The sequence below is a fragment of the Chelon labrosus genome, assembly GCF_963514085.1.
Source record: "Chelon labrosus genome assembly, chromosome: 24".
Taxonomy (NCBI): Eukaryota; Metazoa; Chordata; class Actinopteri; order Mugiliformes; family Mugilidae; genus Chelon; species Chelon labrosus.
Window position 1 is genome coordinate 4350921 of NC_140357.1, and position 19674 is coordinate 4370594.

General features: G+C 40.7%; 1 protein-coding gene across 1 annotated transcript; it reads right to left on the reverse strand.

The window, feature by feature from the left end:
- Nucleotides 1–6734: 6734 nt before the first annotated feature.
- On the reverse strand, nt 6735–14762 carry LOC311509099 (uncharacterized protein). The gene is made up of 9 exons (XM_084574151.1): nt 14729–14762; nt 13947–14019; nt 10584–10877; nt 10221–10300; nt 9809–9983; nt 9635–9685; nt 9428–9505; nt 8274–8512; nt 6735–8152 (listed from the first exon to the last, which is right to left on the reverse strand). The coding sequence occupies exons 1-9, from the start codon at nt 14753–14755 to the stop codon at nt 8069–8071; spliced, it is 1101 nt and encodes a 366-aa protein (XP_084430277.1). The 5' UTR covers nt 14756–14762; the 3' UTR covers nt 6735–8068.
- Nucleotides 14763–19674: the final 4912 nt, after the last annotated feature.

Consider the following 19674-nt stretch of genomic DNA (forward strand, 5'->3'; position numbering starts at 1 on the left):
TAGAGATAGATCTATCTTGGACATAGAGGTAAACTTTCTCCAAGAAAGTTTGTCTCAATTAAATTCGGCTGATTTGAACATGAATTACAAACAATAACAGAAATTATTACCCTTCAGTCGCATGCGCTTTTTCCGTCTGGTCTGGACGCAGCAAATGATGACAATGATGATCAGCACCAGGACAATACCTGATGAGGACGAACAACAAATTGTGCAAGACATGTAAAACTAAACAAAACAAAACGTGTAATTCCTTGCATATCTTTGTCATAGGATGTAATCTAATTAAAGAGACTGCCATACACAAGAAGCCCAAACATACCTGCTCCACCACCCACAAAAATCCAGATACTAAGTCCAAGTACTTCCATATCTTAAGAAGGATGGGACATAGGGAGAAAAAAATATATGTTATGGGTTCATTGCAATACACAGCTGGTTTAAAATTGGACAATTCTTGTTTATGTAGCTGTGTTAACCACCACATGATACTCACCTAACACAGACTTGCTGCATTCATGTTTAATGGGGGCACTGGTCTCAAAGCTGGCTTTGTTGGAAACTTTGCAGGTAACATCGTTTGGCAGCTCTTTAGCTGGTTTTGTCAGAGTGACAACATCTTTTGACAACACCTTTTTATCGTGAATCCATTCAAGAGTTGTGTGAGCCTGCAGGAAGATACAATTAATGGATTGATTAGAGAGCAATCATGTGAACATGTAGAGCCTCCATCATAGCAGAAATACCTGGCGTAAAACTTTGCAGCACAGTTTAAACATGAGAAACTCCCAAACCCATTTTAAGGACACATACTATTGCTTTAGGGTTCCTTAACACTTCATTCAACTCACTGGGAGAACATCCAGTGTCTGCTTTGTAATAAGAATATGCTTAACATTTGTTCTTACCTTCACCTGCACCTTGCAGGTAAACTGGACTTTTGAGTCTGGCAAACACTTAAATTCCACTGTAGGCTTCTTCACAGGATCTGAGTAGATTTGTTCAAATCAACATTATATTAAAACATTGTAAATAACACATCATGGCAAACGAAACAGTGATCTGGATCTGATCGGACTTAAAAGGCCTGGAAGGATGGAAAATCTAGTTTTCTGTTGATTACACTGTACATCTACGACAGCTTCTGATGCATCAACGCACTAGAAGACGACAGCCACACCTAGTTTTTAGGCTTAAAGAGGGGTGCTCAGTAAGATTTATCATGACATACTGAAACAGAAGCAATGTACTGAAAATCTGTTGTTACCTACCCAATACGCATAAACGCACGTTGTTGTTGTCTCTGGTTAATCCAATTCCATTCTTATCATGAACATCAAAGGTGTATTTTCCTGAATCACTTTTCTTCAGGTTTGTCAGCTTTAGGGATCCTTTTGAATCAATGTCATCTGGTTTCCCTTGGATAACTCCAGTTGGTCTTTTATGAAAGATAACTGCATCATTTCTTAACCATTTCAAGGAGTGTGTCTTGTCCAGTGTGATGTTAATAGGCACATTGACGCTTCCGCCTGTTGAAGCATACATGTCACAACCATCCTGAGCATCTGTGGATCAGAAAGAGAGGTGAAGAATGTAATCATGTTACAGTCATGTTACAAAAGTCTTGAACAGTCATGTTACAGTTTATTCATAATTTGAAAACAGAGCAACATATTCCTATGTCCAGTTCAGAATATTATTATTATTTCTTTTAAAGCCAAAGCTTCAATGGTGACTTCCTTTGGCAGCAGGATGAAATTTGAGAACTGTTCATGATTATGTATATATGTAGGAACGACACCGTACTAAAACAAGCTCAAGAAGAAATGAAGAACACAAAGTGCAATGCATGAAGTTCTGACTTCCTGCATGTCCCAGTCTCTCCAGATGACCTTATGGCTGACATTTCAAGTCTGTCGAGTCACTTTATGTGGATGAAAATATAATTATTACTCGTTTAGGCTAATATGACCTGATTGTCCTCTACATTTGTATATTCAATCTGAAGAGACAGAGGTCTACGAAATAAAACTCTGCAGATGATTTGCCCTTTCTTGTGAACAGAGGATGGATGGTCTGTGTATCACTTCCTGTTCTTGCTCTTCTAACCACAGTCTGCTCAGAAGCCATGCACAGCTGAATGCTCTCCCACACAGGGGTGGACTGGGACAAAAATAAAAAAAAATAAAAAATAAAAATGGCCCTGGCATTTTGGACCAGACCGGCCCACCACATTTGATAATGCACACCTTTTCTATCTTTTTGGTCTCTTGAATGTGTATACCAACTGTGCAACTCTATAAAACCACGTACCTTAAGCCATGCAATGAGTCAACAAGAATCAGTGAGAGTGGGCACATGATTAAATTCTTCCAAAAAGTGTCATTTATTAACGCTACAAAAATGTATACACCACCACTCCATCACAGTAATGAATCTTAAAGCAGCATTCATCTGGTTTTACTGGTCAATACCCTTTACTACTGGATTTTTGGTGTTTTGTTGTGGATGGTGATCTACAAAGCTCTGTAACATAGAAGGCTACCCCACAAACAATACAATAGTCTAATAATGAAATTAGAATGGTGGTTTTAAGAAGTGTTCTCACATAAAAGTACTAACCTAGACTTATTTTCTCATCTAGTCAGTGTACTTAATGTCTTAAATAGTGGTAAGGACGTTAGTTAATTTCACCTGCGTTTACAACACAAACTAACTTGAAAGAAAAAGAAGCTTTTGTTTTAATAATTACAGTACCTGTGGAAGCGATGCGGGAGCAGCAGAGCACAAACAGAGTGACGAGAGAAACGGGAGACATCTTCATCGTCGTCTGAATAGAAGAACAACTGCTTTCCATTAAGTTATTTCCTGTCACAGAGCAGATACATCCCACTGCGTAAAGACGCGTTCACAGTACCTCCGTATAGGAGCCAGCTGTAATCCAAATGTGGCCATCGTAGACGTCTTTTCTATGTCAAATTTAAACTTATTTTAGACATTGTTTTTATTCCGCTTCAAGTGTCTTTGCATTACTGTAGTCCCATATCAGAAGGTGGCATACTGTTCCAGTTCATTTTCCTAAAGCTTCAGCTGATTTTCTCAGCAGCAGACGGAAATGCATACGTAATTCATTTCCACCTCAAACCTGCTGCTGAGCCAAATGAAACAAAAGGAAAACTAACCTACAGGAAACATTCTGAACTCATGGGACCACAGTCAGATTTGCAGTAAATCGCAGCCCCCCCCCCCAGAGAGAGACTGAGGAATCTGAAGGAGAAGGAGGAGAGAGAGAGCGCGAGAGATTCCCAATCATCTCTGAGTGGTTGGGGACCAAATGACATTTAGACTGAAAACTTTTATTAAAGAAGACGAAGAAGCAACAGGAGGAGATGGTGGAGAAGAATGACATAAGACATAAGACACTGTTTATTTATCCCACGTATGGGAAGTTTCCTTGTCACAGTAGCGCTATATAAATCCATTGTGCACATTGTGGTGGATGGAAACTTTACAAACAAATAATTGCTAAAACTATAAAACTATGAGACGGTGAGGTCGTGATTTGTGCAACACAAGGCAGTGCAAAAACAGATTTAATTTGTGCAAAACAATGATTGAAAAAACAAAAAAAACGTGTCAGTTATTGTTGACTCAGGCCGGTGTTGTGCAGCCTGATGGCAGTTGGAATGAAGGACCTGCGGTGGCGTTCCTTCTTGCAGCGTGGGTGCAGCAGTCTGCTGCTGAAGGAGCTGCTTGGGTCTACTTCAGTCTGATGCAGTAGGTGAGAGGGGTTGTCCATGATTGATGTCAGCTTGGCTAACATCCTCCTCTCACCCACCTCCTCCATGGAGTCCAGAGAGCAGTCCAGGACGGAGCCGGCCCGTCTGACCAGCTCGTTGAGTCTCTTCCTGTCCCTCTCTGAGCTCCCACTGCTCCAGCAGACCACTGCATACAGGATGACAGAAGCCACCACAGAGTCATAGAAAGTCCCGAGCAGTGACCTGCACGCCCCAGAGGACGACTTTGGCCCTTCTTATACGAAGCTTTTGTCTTGTGTGTCCAGTCCAAGTGCAAAGTACCCTGTGGCACCCTAGTGCTGCAGACTACCTCATCACACAGCCTGTTGGAGAGGTAGTCGGCGGTCCATGCAGCCAGGCTACTGTCAACTCCAGCCCCTTCCAGCTTCCCCTTGAGCAGTGATGGTTGAATTGTGTTGAACGCACTGGAGAAGTCTAAGAACATGACCCTTACAGTGCTACCAGTGTCCACTCGGTGAGAAAGACATCCGTGCAGCAGATAGATGACAGCGTCTTCCACACCTACGCCTGGTCGATAGGTAAACTGCAGCGGGTCCATCTTGTTGTGCACCAGATGACGGAGATGGCCCAGGATGATCCTCTCCATGGTCTTCATCAGGTGAGAGGTTAAGACTACTGGCCATCCAGTTTGCATTCAGTTGGACCATTATTTATTTCTCAACAGGACAATGACCCCAAACACACCTCCAGGCTGTGTAAGGGCTATCTGACCAAGAAGTGATGGAGTGCTGCACCAGATGACCTGGCCTCCACAGTCACCTGACCTAAACCCAATCGAGATGATTTGGGATGAGATGGACCGCAGAGTGAAGGCAACTTTTGACTGGTAGAGTATTAACTGAAGTATAAACTGCATTAAAAAAAACACAAAGCTGCAGATAATGTGAAACTGTGCAGGGTTAGAGAGCAGGCCTGGTCTGAGGCTGACCTTATTCAAGAGCGGATGCACCTGGTTAATGGTTGACATGACATATATGAGTCAGTGTCAAGACTCTATGAATAATACGTGACATTAAACTCATGTATGAGCACAGAGAGGAAACCGTTTTAAAATACTGAACCAGCAAAACCTTGAGCTGAGACTGAAGCAGCAGCAACGTGGAGCTTTGTCGCCACCTTCTGGCCATTTAATAATAATAATAATAATAATTCACCTTTACACCTTTCGGGCAAAATATAATGACCAATATTGTGCAGGTCATCATTTTCATTTTAACTACTCATTTTCAGTTCATGAATAACTCTCTCGATCAGATGTTGTTGTTGCTGTTGCCCCCCCCCCCCCCCCCAATCAACCAGGTGACGGGCGGGTAGGTGTCGTGGCTGGAGTCTGGAGGGAGACTCTGACAGTGCTTTTGGACGACTGAAAGAAGTGCACAAGGGCAGTTTTAATAACACTTCTCGCAGCCACTTCCAAACTTTGTTATTTTCTTTACTCCTATGTGAACCAGCAAACCTGTGCAGCCGGAACCACTGTGGTAAGTGTGGTTGCTGTTTCTCAGAGTGCTCGCACACAGCTATCAGAGTGCACTAAGAAGTCAGAATAGTTCCAACCTCAGATTAGATGAGAACAAAAGCACGGTTTGAGTTGATGTGGCACATAATGCATGAGAGAAAGGCAGGCTGTTTCTCACCTAGGGGAGATCACCTGAGCTGATTGTGCAGCCACAGATCTGTTCCATCAGAAGTATACATGAAAAGGTCAGGAAACCTTCAGGATACACAGAGAGACCTAAATATGTTAAATATATAAACACGGGGAAATAAATATACACATATGATGGACACGGGTTGACCCTACAGGAAACACTGTTACCCCTTTAGATGTGGTTACCTGTGTTAATGACACACCTTTATAGATTTATCAACAGTATTACTAATATCTGATGTAAATCTACGTAATCTAAAAAGAAAAAAAGGAAACATACTGAATCAGAAGTCCTCAAAGAACAGCCTTCCTCAACGTAGACTTCCTTAAGCTCCTGCGGTTACATATCGCGAGAGAGATGAGACCTGTATGTGTGCCAAACTCCATTCAAAATATGGGCAATTTTACGCTGCCTTTCCTGCGTGGCAACATTCAAGCACCTTCTAATGTTTGGATGTCGCATAAGCTTTTTACAGCACGCAAAAACATCTCGGTGATTATTTATTCTAAGTTTGCAGAAGTGATATAATGTTGGTCAACTTTAACAATATATCATTTAGTGTTATGGCCTCTGTTGACTGAAGGCATCTGACCTGACATGGGAAAATGGAGCAACAGCGCCCTCTTGTGAGTAGAATAAAATATGAACACATTCAAATCAACATTGGAAACTGAAAGGGACAGGCTTACTGTCAACAGTTTGGTTTTGTTATTTGATTTAGTGACTATGAGGTTTAAGGATCCAGTACGTGTGGTTTCCCTCTAGTTGATCTGGGTGTTTCATTCTCTGGGTTCTGTAAAGCTGCTTGAGACAGTTTAGATTGTTTCTGATGCTATGCAAATAAAACTGCGCACGACAAGAGGACAACATCCGTAATAAGACCGAACTCAAGCACAGCACAGCAGCACTGTGTGGGTGCACGGCAACACAACAGCAAACGAAAATTCACACTGTTGATCGCGTGACTTACCCCGAGCGGCGAACAAGCATGATTTAGTCATTTTCTGTTGGTAGGAAGCAGTAAAGCAAAAGGAAAAGCTGCGCACACAGACACACACACACCAGATTGTAATCTCACAGCGCAGCATGTTCTGCTGTTCTAAAACCACAAACACATTTTCACTAAAAAGGCACAGGATATGTGAATGACACATACACCCCCCATCTGCACTGCAGTGTTCGAGTGTTTGTGTGCATTCAACCTAAAAACAGCTCGCAGCTAGAAGTGAAGATGAAGCAGTTTCTTCTCAGTCTTACTTAGCTGGAAAAGTCACATCATGATTTGGACCATTTATTTCGAAACATTACTGCGTACATTGACATTATCACATTATAAGTACATACGTTGGTGCATACAATGTAAATTGTATACTTAAATTAAAGGCGAATACATGCTTGTATAAGTTCAGACAGTTTTATACATTACGATAACTCTTACGTTCAGGCGGTTGTCCTTTCAGAGTAAAGGTTCCTCACAAGCTAGCCTCGCAAAACCTGAATGGAACATAATTGTTCTGGTATAAAAATAAAAAAATAAAATAAAATACGGAAAAGGGTTTTAAAACAAAAGCACATTTCAAAGTAGTTTGTTTGTGTGGTAGGTATATAACAAGTGAACATATCAAATTCCAAAACAAAAGCACATAAAAACGTTTTTCTCAAAGTTTTTTTCCCAGCCTCGTCTGGAGTGAAGGCCGTTTGACAGAAAATAAAATCACTTACAAGTCTGGAAATCCTTCTTGGCAACGTAAACATTATAAACATAATGGAATACTCCACAACAGCAGTCATGTGTGCTAAATATTTAACTGGTGCCACGCGCCAGTTAGCTTAGCCTAGCATAAAGACAGAGACAAATAGCTGGACATGTGGTAAAAAATCAGTCCTTCACATTACTCCGCTACACCTCTATTTGTCTTTGACTTATAAATGGTGATGACAAACGCAGTCAAGCTAGCTGCTAGCTAGCCCCGTCTCCAGCCTTGATGCTAAGCTAAGCTAACCAGCCTCCCGCTGTCGCTTAAGTTGTGTGCGGACGCGAAAATGGCATCGATTTACTCATCTGACAGTCAGCAAGAAACGAAAGAATGATCGAGGAGGAACTTTTTTTCTGCTTCTTTCCAGATATTAAAATGGAAACGAGGAAATAAACAAGCTCACGTTGAGATCATGATATTAAATATACACTCAGCGATTTTCAGTAACCAGAAACGGACGAATATAACACTGAGGAACATTTATGTATCACGATTAGCTCAAGAATAAAGAAATACCACAAGGTATAAAAATAGTACTTTGGAATACCGTTTGAACTTACAGTAGTATCACCTCACATAGCATACACTATCATGAAGTTTGGGTAGCTGGAACTTGACCACATTAGATTACAAAGATTTATAGTTTGAGTACAGCTTTGTTTAAGGGTTATAAATACACATTCTGATGATGACATGAAGGTGCGACTTTGCTCGCTGTGTTTGGGCGATCCTTTTCAGTGCAAAAATGTGGATGTAAAAAAAAAAAAGTGTAGGATGAACAGAAACTGGTGAGAAGAAAAAAAAATACTGCTCATATTCTCATATTTTCTAAACTCACATGGTGTCACACCCGTGTCCTAGGACCTTTCTTCCTGGGCTGAGGAAGAGGAGGAGGGTCCTCTTCGTCGGCGTTATCGACCGGTAGGGCCTGAAGGGAAAATAAGAGTCAAACCCAAAGCCACAGGGGGAGTTTAAATCCTAGCTTCTGGTTCACCACACACCCACTGCAGTAATTTCCCGCCTAACAGGCAGAAAGATCAGTGTCCTACCTGTGCAGGTCGCCTGGGGCTGGGCTGAGGTTGCTCGGTGGGGGGTTCTGGGAGCCTGCCACGCTGCTGGTTGCGTTGCTGTTTGGAGCGATTCTGCCGAGGGCCGGTGTGGCCGGCTGGCTGCTGATTGGCATGATGATGATGATGATGATGGTTATGATTATCTTGATCAAGATGAGTATGAGGTTGATGATGTGGCTCTTCAGGACGGGCCCACTCTAGACGCAACTCGCCCTCATCTGTTGAGAGAAAATAGGCAAAGATGGCAGGTCAGACCAGGAGAAGCTTCTTATTTACATTCAACATGTATAGAGAAGGATGTGGACTAGTGTGTGGTTTGTGTGGCATTATTAATAACCACTTGAAGTCAGACTATTTAGTGTTTCTCAGTCAGGTATGGATGGTTGGCTTTCGATAACAACTGTTAGATACACTAGAAAACTAGATACAATAGAAAATTAGTTGAATAAAATACATCCACTGCATTTTTAGCACAGGGACAACAACGGCTGTATTAGCACAACCACATCCACATTCAAAGGTGGAGTGGAAAGAAAGCCGTGACCGCGGCGAGGAGATCCGGCTCAGATACGACAACAAAGGCAGACGTGTTCAGACAATCTCATCCTGTTGCACTCAGTTGTTCAGGTCATAATAAATGATAAAAGAGAACTGAGAGAGTTTTTCTCACTTCGAGACAGCGCAACCATCCCTTTGTGAAGTAGGTGTGAATCGAATCTAATAAAGCTTAAACAGAAATATCTGTTTAATATATATAGAAAAACTCAACCGAATGAAGTCTGCATCTGTAGCCCAAATAACTCTTTCTTTGACATACTGTAATTTATGTGTAAAGCATAATTTAATTTTCATACCAAATGTGAGACTCACACTTGATTTGTGATTATTTTCAGAACATGCAAGTAAAATAAATGTTTAAAGACTTTAAGGAGAGAATGAATGTACATATAAATAATATAATTCATTAATTATAATGGGCCTAATACTGATCCCTGAGGAGCTCCACCAGTAAACATGAGATATTGCTCAACTTTCAGTCTATTAAATTAGCTTAAACTTTCTCCAAGAAATTTCATCTCAATTAAATTCATCTGATTTGAACATGAATTACAAACAATAACAGAAATTATTACCCTTCAGTCGCATGCGCTTTTTCCGTCTGGTCTGGACGCAGCAAATGATGACAATGATGATCAGCACCACGACAATACCTGATGAGGACGAACAACAAATTGTGCAAGACATGTAAAACTAAACAAAACGTGTAATTCCTTGCATATCTTTGTGTTAGGATGTAATCTAATTAAAGAGACTGCCATACACAAGAAGCCCAAACATACCTGCTCCACCACCCACAAAAATCCAGATACTATATCCAAGTACTTCCATATCTTAAGAAGGATGGGACATAGGGAGAAAAAAATATATGTTATGGGTTCATTGCAATACACAGCTGGTTTAAAATTGGACAATTCTTGTTTATGTAGCTGTGTTAACCACCACATGATACTCACCTAACACAGACTTGCTGCAATCGTGTTTAATGGGGGCACTGGTCTCAAAGCTGGCTTTGTTGGAAACTTTGCAGGTAACATCGTTTGGCAGGTCTTCAGCTGGTTTTGTCAGAGTGGCAACATCTTTTGACAACACCTTTTTATCGTGAATCCATTCAAGAGTTGTGTCAGGCTGCTGGAAGATACAATTAATGGATTGATTAGAGAGCAATCATGTGAACATGTAGAGCCTCCATCATAGCAGAAATACCTGCCGTAAAACTTTGCAGCACAGTTTAAACATGAGAAACTCCCAAACCCATTTTAAGGACACATACTATTGCTTTAGGGTTCCTTAACATTTCATTCAACTCATTGGGAGAACATCCAGTGTCTGCTTTGTAATAAGAATATGCTTAACATTTGTTCTTACCTTCCCCTGCACCTTGCAGGTAAACTGGACTTTTGAGTCTGGCAAACACTTAAATTCCACTGTAGGCTTCTTCACAGGATCTGAGTAGATTTGTTCACATCAACATTATATTAAAACATTGTAAATAACACATCATGGTAAACGAAACAGTGATCTGGATCTGATCGGACTTAAAAGGCCTGGAAGGATGGAAAATCTAGTTTTCTGTTGATTACACTGTACATCTACGACAGCTTCTGATGCATCAACGCACTAGAAGACGACAGCCACACCTAGTTTTTAGGCTTAAAGAGGGGTGCTCAGTAAGATTTATCATGACATACTGAAACAGAAGCAATGTACTGAAAATCTGTTGTTACCTACCCAATACGCATAAACGCACGTTGTTGTCCTTTGTGGTTAATCCCTTTCCGTTCTGATCATGAACTTCAAAGGTGTATATTCCTGAATCACTTTTCTTCAGCTTTGTCAGCTTCAGGAATCCTTTTGAATCAATATCACCTTCTTTCCCTTGGGTAATTCCGCCTAATCTTTTATAAAAGATAACCGAACCGTTTTTGTACCATTTCAAGGAGTGTGACTTGTCCAGATTGATGTTAATAGGCACATTGAAGTCTGCGCCTGTTGGGGCATATTGGTCACAACCATCCTGAGCAACTGTGGATCAGAAAGAGAGGTGAAGAATGTAATCATGTTACAGTCATGTTACAAAAGTCTTGAACAGTCACATTACAGTTTATTGTTAATTTGATGGGAAAAGAGAGCAACATATTCCTATGTCCAGTTTAGAATATTATTATTTCTTTTAAAGTTGAAGCTTCAATAGTGACTTCTTTTGGCGGCAGGATGAAATTTGAGAATCGTTCATGATTATGTATATATGTAGGAACGACCCTGTACTAAAACAAGCTCAAGAAGAAATGAAGAACAAAATGTGCAATGCATGAAGTTCTGACTTCCTGCATGTCCCAGTTTCTCCAGATGACCTTATGGCTGACATTTTGAGACTGTCAAGTCATTTTATGCAGATCAAAATATAATTTTTACTCGTTTAGGCTAATATGACCTGATTGTCCTCTATGTTTGTATCTTGAAGAGACAGAGGTCTACGAAATAAAACTCTGCAGATGATTTCCCCTTTCTTGTGAACGGAGGATGGATGATCTGTGCATTGCATCCTGTTGTCGCTGTTCTGACCACAGTCTGCTCAGAAGCCATGCACAGCTGAATGCACTCCCACATCAACTGTCGCAACATCCAGCCTCGGTCTGTAATCCGTTCAATTGTGAAACACAGTTTTTTTTTTGTAAATCTGTCACTGAGGTGAATGGAACTTTTTCAGTTGGGTGCAGAAGGAGGGAAAAGAAAAGAAAATTCTGGGTCCAATCATTGATTTCTAATTGAGTTTCGTTTTCTGTCAAGGTTACCCACAGGAAATGAATGGTTACATGAGTCTCTAATATCTTAGGAGGTATAACAGCAATATTTTCCTGTAAAAACGAAGGAGATATCTGAGTAAAGGCGGAGTAAATGGCTTCATTTGAGTTGCAGCTAATGTACTACGTGGTCTACGTGGTGTCTCTCCCAGTGGACACTATAGGACCTTACTTTGTAAAAAATAAATGCTGTAAGTCAATGGCAGAGGCAAATAAGCCTTAATTCTGTGTTTGATGTTTCACACTTTTGTTAGAAAGTGCTCTAAACACTTGTACGTGGAGCAGACGCATATTTTCAGACAACCATCACGTCAATTCATGGCTCAATTCATACGGGATCAAAACAATGTGACACACACATGCTAGGCTAGTTGAAAGTGGATTCCTATACGGGTCAGGAAATGAGTTTGTCCTGAGACAGACCTTTTAGAAGTTTGTTTTCTTGTTCTTTTAAAAAAGAAAAATCAGCGGTGGGATTACTCGGTTTTAATAAAAACACAATCTTTTCTAACCTCAACCAAAAGTGTCCAAGTAATCTAACCACAAGCTAAACTTAAGACATGAAGGCCAATGACCCGGCCGACTCCCTCTTACTTCTAGGAACGCGTCACTAGAAAGGCTGCTTCCTCTAAAATGAGGTTTTACAGAGAAGAATTGCTTAATTTCCCCCTGCTTATTTTTAAACACGCTATAAGTTAAAGTCATGTTGTCACACTCTGCAAAGACCGGTCTGGAAAAATGGTCGACGTACGACAAGAACGAAAGCAATCAGGTTATGCAATGCTCTAACTACACTCTGTGATGCCACATGCTGAAGTATCAAGGGTGGGGTTCTTAGAGTTATTTAAGACAGCATTTATTGACTCCATGATAGACTTGTTATATAATGATAAAGGTGCACCATTGTTTCTTTATACTTTATAGCAGAGATGTAATCACAAGAAAGGGATCCCTTTTCAGTTATTTTAGAGTATTGCTTCTTTTCCCAAATCTAAAGGAACCATTCTCTAAATGTAGTCCTTCACAATCACGGGAATAAACCGTCAGTCTCAAGGTAGCAGAGGAAGGTGTGAAGGCTCTCTGTATCTGAGATCTCCTCCATCGTCACGCCCCCACACAGAACTGCCTCCATATCAACTTTGACATTTAAAAATCAGAGTCAGAAAGTTAAATAGGTCCGCGGTCTGTCTTCTGCAAACCCCAAACTGCTTTTTTTTGCAATCAACTGTTGTTCAGTGTAAAAAAAGAACTATTTTGTCAGAACAATCAGCATCTTTTAATTTGAAATGACAAACTGCAGATGAATAAATATAATGGTTTAATTTATTTAGTTTTCATCCTACATGTATGTGTAAAGCTATTTCTGTGAAGTTAAAGTAAATTCTAGAGTCATTTACTCTATAGCTGTCCCAAATGTGGCTTCTTCATTTTAAGATTTATTATTATAGTCTTTTCTATGTATTAATTCTTTGTTATTTTCATTATTGAAATCCTTCTGCTCCTTCCTGTCTTTGCTTCTTTGGGTCACCTCGACTGCAGTGCATTTGCACCCCTTCCTGTTTGTCCTCTGTGACCTCCCGTCACAGCAGCGCAACCACATCAGCAGCTCTGCTCTGTTCTGCAGGCAGAGCTGCCGGACGACTTCTTTTGTCTAAACCCCCGAGGCTTTACCGGCAGAGGTTTCGGCTCGCATGTGCCCGCAAAAATCACACCTCCTCGCAAAACGGCTATGAAGAAAGGTGCAGAAAAACACGCAGAGAGGAGACAAGTACAAAGAAGCGGTAAAAAGTACAAAAAACTGCGCGCTAATAGAAGTCGTTTCATATCATTCGACTTCAGCGAGAAGAGAAACTTTATCGCTGCCCATGTCAAGCAACAGCATTTAACTGGTTCCCCTTTAGTGTGGAACTGTGAGCGATGATTATGAGACTTGATTCTGCATATTCCTCTTTTTTTATATATATATTTCTATATATTTTCTACACTTTGCATCAATATAAATGGTAGCACTCTAAATTTTGAACGGGGTTTTCTGTTAACTGAGATTAAAACCAGACTTAAAAGAAAAACAGAGAAATATAAAACACTATAGACGACATGGGACCTAAACATATAAAAGAACAATAGGGCAAATATCTGTGGTTGAAGTGAAGATTTGACTTAATTGATTTTGCTTCAAGAATCATGAAAAGCATGTTAAGAAACTGGACTTCACACTAAAAATATGACATCCTTTAACTGGCAGATACTAACAAAAGAAAAAAAGCTTTTGTTTTAATGGTCACTGTACCTGTGGAAGCGATGCGGGAGCAGCAGAGCACAAACAGAGTGATGAGGGAGACGGGAGCCATCTTCATCATCGTCTGAAAAGAAGAACGACTGCTTTCCATTATCTAAGTTATTTCCTGTCACAGAGCAGCCACTTATTTTATGTGTGTATGCGCGCTTATGGTTTTGAAAGGAAGTGATCCAAGGGGCCCCATCTACTTTCAATGCAAGAGAACAAAGCGAGCAAAGCAAATGTCTTATTTAGAACACAGAGACACATGCCCCTATTCTACTTTTGTAGCTTCAGTAGCTATATTTAAATCTATACATATAAATATACACACACACACATATATAGAGAGAGGATTGTCAATAAAGATTGACAATCCTCTCAAATTCCGCACAAATTAAAATAAAAACACTCATTTAAGTCATGTTAACATTTTAAACAATTGAAAAAAACATGTGAAACCATATATTGACATTGGTGTCAAACCACTTCCTCTCGTATACGTTCAAAACCGACGTTATAAACTCAACAATTTGCTGCGACTTACTTCAAAACATTAAACCTTAAAAGGAAATCTTCTGATCTGTTCATATCTGACGTCAATAACACAGAAAGAGACAAATAAATGAGGCGTAAACCTGAACTTTCATTTCGTTTGTGTCCTCTGAAAGCTTCAGAAATTTCTCATGCGAATTAGAAGCCCGACGGAAGGTTTAAAAATTTGAGCGCTTGTTGGATTTAATTATTTTTTTCCGATACCTGCGGCTACAAAGTCAAAAGATTAAACGTCTTACCCCTCGAGGTCTGACAGGATGGAACATCAGAACACCACCACCATGGCCACGCCACCTCCTAACTCTCTCACTCTCTGTAATGAGGCAGTCTCTGCACCAAAAAACATGCGTCACCTTCTGTGAATAATTTGTATAAATAAGTTTCGTGGCCTTGTTGTTAACCTTGTAACGCAATGGAAACTTAGACGTGGTTTTGCCATCACATACCCGAAATATCTCTATTTTTCAATGCAGTCAGTTTTAGTCATTCTTTACCTTGTATTTGGATGATGTACATTTTTGGGACTTACACAATGGAAAATGAAAATCACATCCCCCGCCCCCGTACGGGACCTGAATGAATTCACTTTACCAAACGATTCATTCCAAATAATCAGGTTGTTTTATAAAGTATTTGTGGATTTTGAATGTTTTCAGCCAGTTTCAACGCCTCTCTCAACGACACACTCAGCTTGAGTCGTGCTGAATTGGCTGAAAAGCTGCTGACAGGCATCCAACAAGACGCAAAGAACGCAAGACATGAATAGAAAAACTAGTTCAGCTGTCCAAAACCAAAGCCTCAGTGCTTTATTGATTTATTGTTGGCGCAAGAAACCACAACGAGCGACTCCTTGTTCTTCATATTAGCAGGTCCGTTTTAGCTTACTTTGGATCTATTACATATTGGATCTATAAACAGACTAGAAGCTCTAAAAACACTACATTTCCCATAACGCAACATCTTGATTGTCTTGTTCCCACTGAAGACAAAAGAAGGGGCTAAAGTCTTATGAAAGAGCTCACAAATATTTGAATTGTATAGATTTTTTAAAATCCTTATAATTATTTAAAACATTGAAAACAATAATTAGGCATAATGGAGCTGTCGTTAGTAGGATCAATTCATTCATGATTTAAATGGAATTTATATAGAAATACACACTGTGAGCCCGAGACCCAGACTAACTTCGTCCCGCCCAGCGACTATTGGGGGGGGAAAATTGGACTGGTTCTGCGCTGTTGAGAACTGATTGTGCTCTGGCAAACAACTCCACACATCATCACCACAATAACCGCAGTCTCAGTGATAACATTTGATACTGAAGTCGATTAACATCAAATGTCTGAGATAAAGATTAAAGAACATCTTGAGTCAATCAGGTTTTTTTTTTTTAACAAACAGAGTATTTCCTGTTGAAATCTCTTAGGCAATAGGTTATTATGGGTCATGCATCGGGTGCTCCAGTATAAAGTGTGGCTTTGTGTTTACTAAGCCACAGGAGCGTAAACTGGGCTCACAGAGATACTACTTCTCTCTTTCTTGACACATCACTGCAGATTCCCATGAATTAAGCAGGAACAAGAGTCACCGAAGCCATTTTTCCCCACACAGTCTTCAAACATCACTGATGTCATGTTTCACATCCTACGCCAGCTTTAGATTCCTTTCCGTTTCAGCTTCGGTGCTTTGTACTTGTTCCTTCTTCTCGTCTATGAGTTTGCATCCGGAAAAAAACATTTATTTTTTTAACAGAATGCAAGACATAATAACTTTTATGATTGTGTTTTATGTCAGGGAGAACGTACTAGAACAGGTCGGCGCTCCCTTCGGCTGCAGACTTAAAGTGATTCAACCTGGAGGAGCTATTGTTGTGAAGTAAACACAGGAAATAAAACTTAGGTTAGTGGTTAGTGGGTAATGTGTCACTATTTGTCATCTGTCTTCCAGATGATCAAGTTTAAATTTTATGTCATTGTCTGGTGAAAAAGAATGAGGCATGAAAGAACTGAACTCAGCTTGATTATCATTATGACTTTGTGTTTACTAAATCTCTGTATCAGCTTATTTATTCATTAATAAAGTCTTAATCACATGATGGCCATTCAGTGCAGCAGCAAAACCAGTGGCCACAAATACCAACACAAATGATATTGTCAGCAACATGAAGTCATAAGTCGTCTCATGTGATTTATCAGAACTACAATGAAAAAAAAGAAGGATTTTATTTTATATACGTTGTGTTTATCTTTTTATTTGCATATTTTTTTTTTTTCCGAGTGTCAGAAACTGCAGTTCCTCGAATGGCCACATGTGGCCGCTGTGAAATTTACTCCAGCTGGGAGTGGCAGAGTGCACAATCACATTATATGAACAGTGACACTGTTACAGTGGCTGTCCACAGGGTGGCACCCTTATAATATGAGCAGGTGGCTCAAAAAGACACTGCTGCCAGCATGAAATATCAGTGTATAGAAATATGAGGGTATGTGAGTGGCCACAGCCTTTACTAGCATCTGAAATCAATGATTAGTTCTGAGCTGCTGTCTTGTGTTGTCATGCAAGTCCTATGTTTGGAACCACTCAGGGGGTTTTTGTATCTATATATGTATAGTTGACAGACAGGAAGCACTAAGGTGTGAAGTGCAAGTGGCTAACTAGATCCTATTTATTCCTCTGATACGTGACTGGAAAGCTTATCATTATTATTATTATCTTTTTTTTTTTTTTTGGAAAATGGAATTAAATGTCAAGGTACAGAAAACAGGTTGCTGTTCATGTCAGTTCATGGTGGGACAGGACAGGCCGACTCTTTGTGTTCCAATGAGGGACACAGATGACCCTCTTCTGTTAAATGGGCCTTTATAAATAGTGCAGTTATTTTTCCACTGCTCTGGTCCAACCCGCACAGCAGATGAAGACCACCGCACTCGCCCTTTGGAGACCCCAGCGTCCAATCAAAAAACCTCAGCGTTGACCTCAGCGGCCAATCGGAGGCCTTCGCGTGACTTCATCATCATTATTATCAGAAGGCTCTAAATAACTGGAGCCAATCAGATATTTCATTTGGACCGCATCAAACCAAAAGTCTGGGATGAGCTGGGTGATGTGATGAAAAGAGTGACTGTCCTTCAACTAGAGAACATTTTAACTGCAGCCCGGGGGCCGATCAGTCAGTTCCCAAGGTCCTAGAGGTTCTGTTGTGCAAATGACACAAACTTGGACTGATATGAAAAACACACATAACAAGCCTTCACCATGAAACTTTCTTCAAATTAGAAAAAAAAACTATGCTTTTTGTAGAATATTAGCCCAAATGCTAACAACGCTAGGACATACTATACCCTACCAGTGCTCCGTAACATCTTAATTTGCCGACCTGAGTTGATCTGTGACAAGAATACATCGGGGGGCCTGAATGCAATGCAAATCCGCAGATATTTACTTTTCCAAACATAGAGGTGCCGACGCATCTGTGCGGCGATGCTCTCTTGAGTTGCCTGACACCTTTCAGACAATGTAGAGGTCAACGTGGTGGACTCAAGCCACCTATTGTCCAACAGCAAAGACAAATCCGGATTAGGTATACACACGACACCGATACAAATACTTTCTTTTGGCAGCGCGAGATGCAATAATAAGAAGAGCGTCCTTGTTAAACATACGTCGACGCTGACAACCGTCTGGAATTGCTAGCACACCGGCTCATGTACCATGCACGTTCCTAGAAAGTGCAAAGGAGAATAATACACCGAAGTACAGGTCTGCTGTATAATCCCCTCGCTGTATTCTTTTTCGGATCGATCTCAGCGGACCAGTAATTGTCAGAATTGCTCGGCATCAGCTTTGTCCCTTGTCAGCTTTTCCAACATTTTCCAGCATGCACAGAACTAAATGTCTCAGGCTTCTTTCCACTCGACTCCTGATATGGCATTGATCTCCGGCCAAATATTTTGACAAGGATATCTGTCACCGTGCCGCTGCAATAACACACCGTATACATGAAGATAACTGCGGAACCGTCCGCCCTTCGTATCCCCATACAACCCCCACGGTCAGCGAGCGTAAACCATGGTTTCCAACTCCTTGCACAACGGCCACATACACGGCTTTACAAAGTAAACTAACGTCCAATTTTGAATTTTCAACACCTGCGAGTGTGTGGTTTTCCATTCTGCCACACGACTACGCCACTAACTCGACATCTCACGCACTGTACACTATGTCATTAAAATGAAACCACTTTAAAAAAAATAAATAAAAAGACACCTAAGCCACAAGTCAAGCCTATTGTACTCTACAGAGAGAGAATAGGCTGTCTTTATATAGCCTCGATGTGATGACACAATATTGTATCAATGGAAAGAATGGCCACTGTGCTCTAATGACAGCCGGTGATAAGAACATTTAGTAGGCTGCACTTTCTGCACTGTACTTCCTGTAAGCCTCTTTCAGGAACAGGCTTACTGATCGCTGACACCCTGACTCATTCAGTGAATGGTCTTTTTGCGAAGTGAAGTGGTGGTAATGTTTGTTCAGAGACAGTTTTGGTGTCTAATCCAAAGTCCGGAGCTACAAAAATGCAGTAGAGGGTATATTCAAAGCCATTAGTCTGGGTTATTAGTGGATAACAATATCAACCTCACATAGTCTCCCTCCTGCTTTCAATTTAGTTTGCATGCTTTCTACTACCGGACATCTGCTTTCATCTCAAATCCTCAACTATTAGATCAAAATCTTCTTACAAATAAGAACAGATACATACAACAACTCTAGCTTTGATATTATAGTAAATATCAGATAGAAGGCCCCCGGTCGATCTGGGTTTCTATTTTCAGAAGAATAACAAGAGTGTCCAAAAATCCAGTGCACTGGCTTCGTGTTATTTTTAGAGCCATGAATGTCCCGGGGCATTCCGAATCTGAGCGATTGTTGCCGGGTATCTCTGGGGAATGACGTCCTTTGGAGGCGCTGGATTTGAGCGACTGCGCCGCAGACGTGACAGGGGACAACGCTGATCAGGTGCTGCCAACTAGGGGGGGTTTTATTTTCGGGAGGCCCGGCAGCATCTGTTTTATGTGGTTTCATTGAAGTAGCGCCGTTGGGTGCGCTGGATTAGCGGTAAAACGCTCGCATGCTGGTGTGTTACATCAATAGATGTGGTTGAAAGACATGCGAGTCAGTTTAG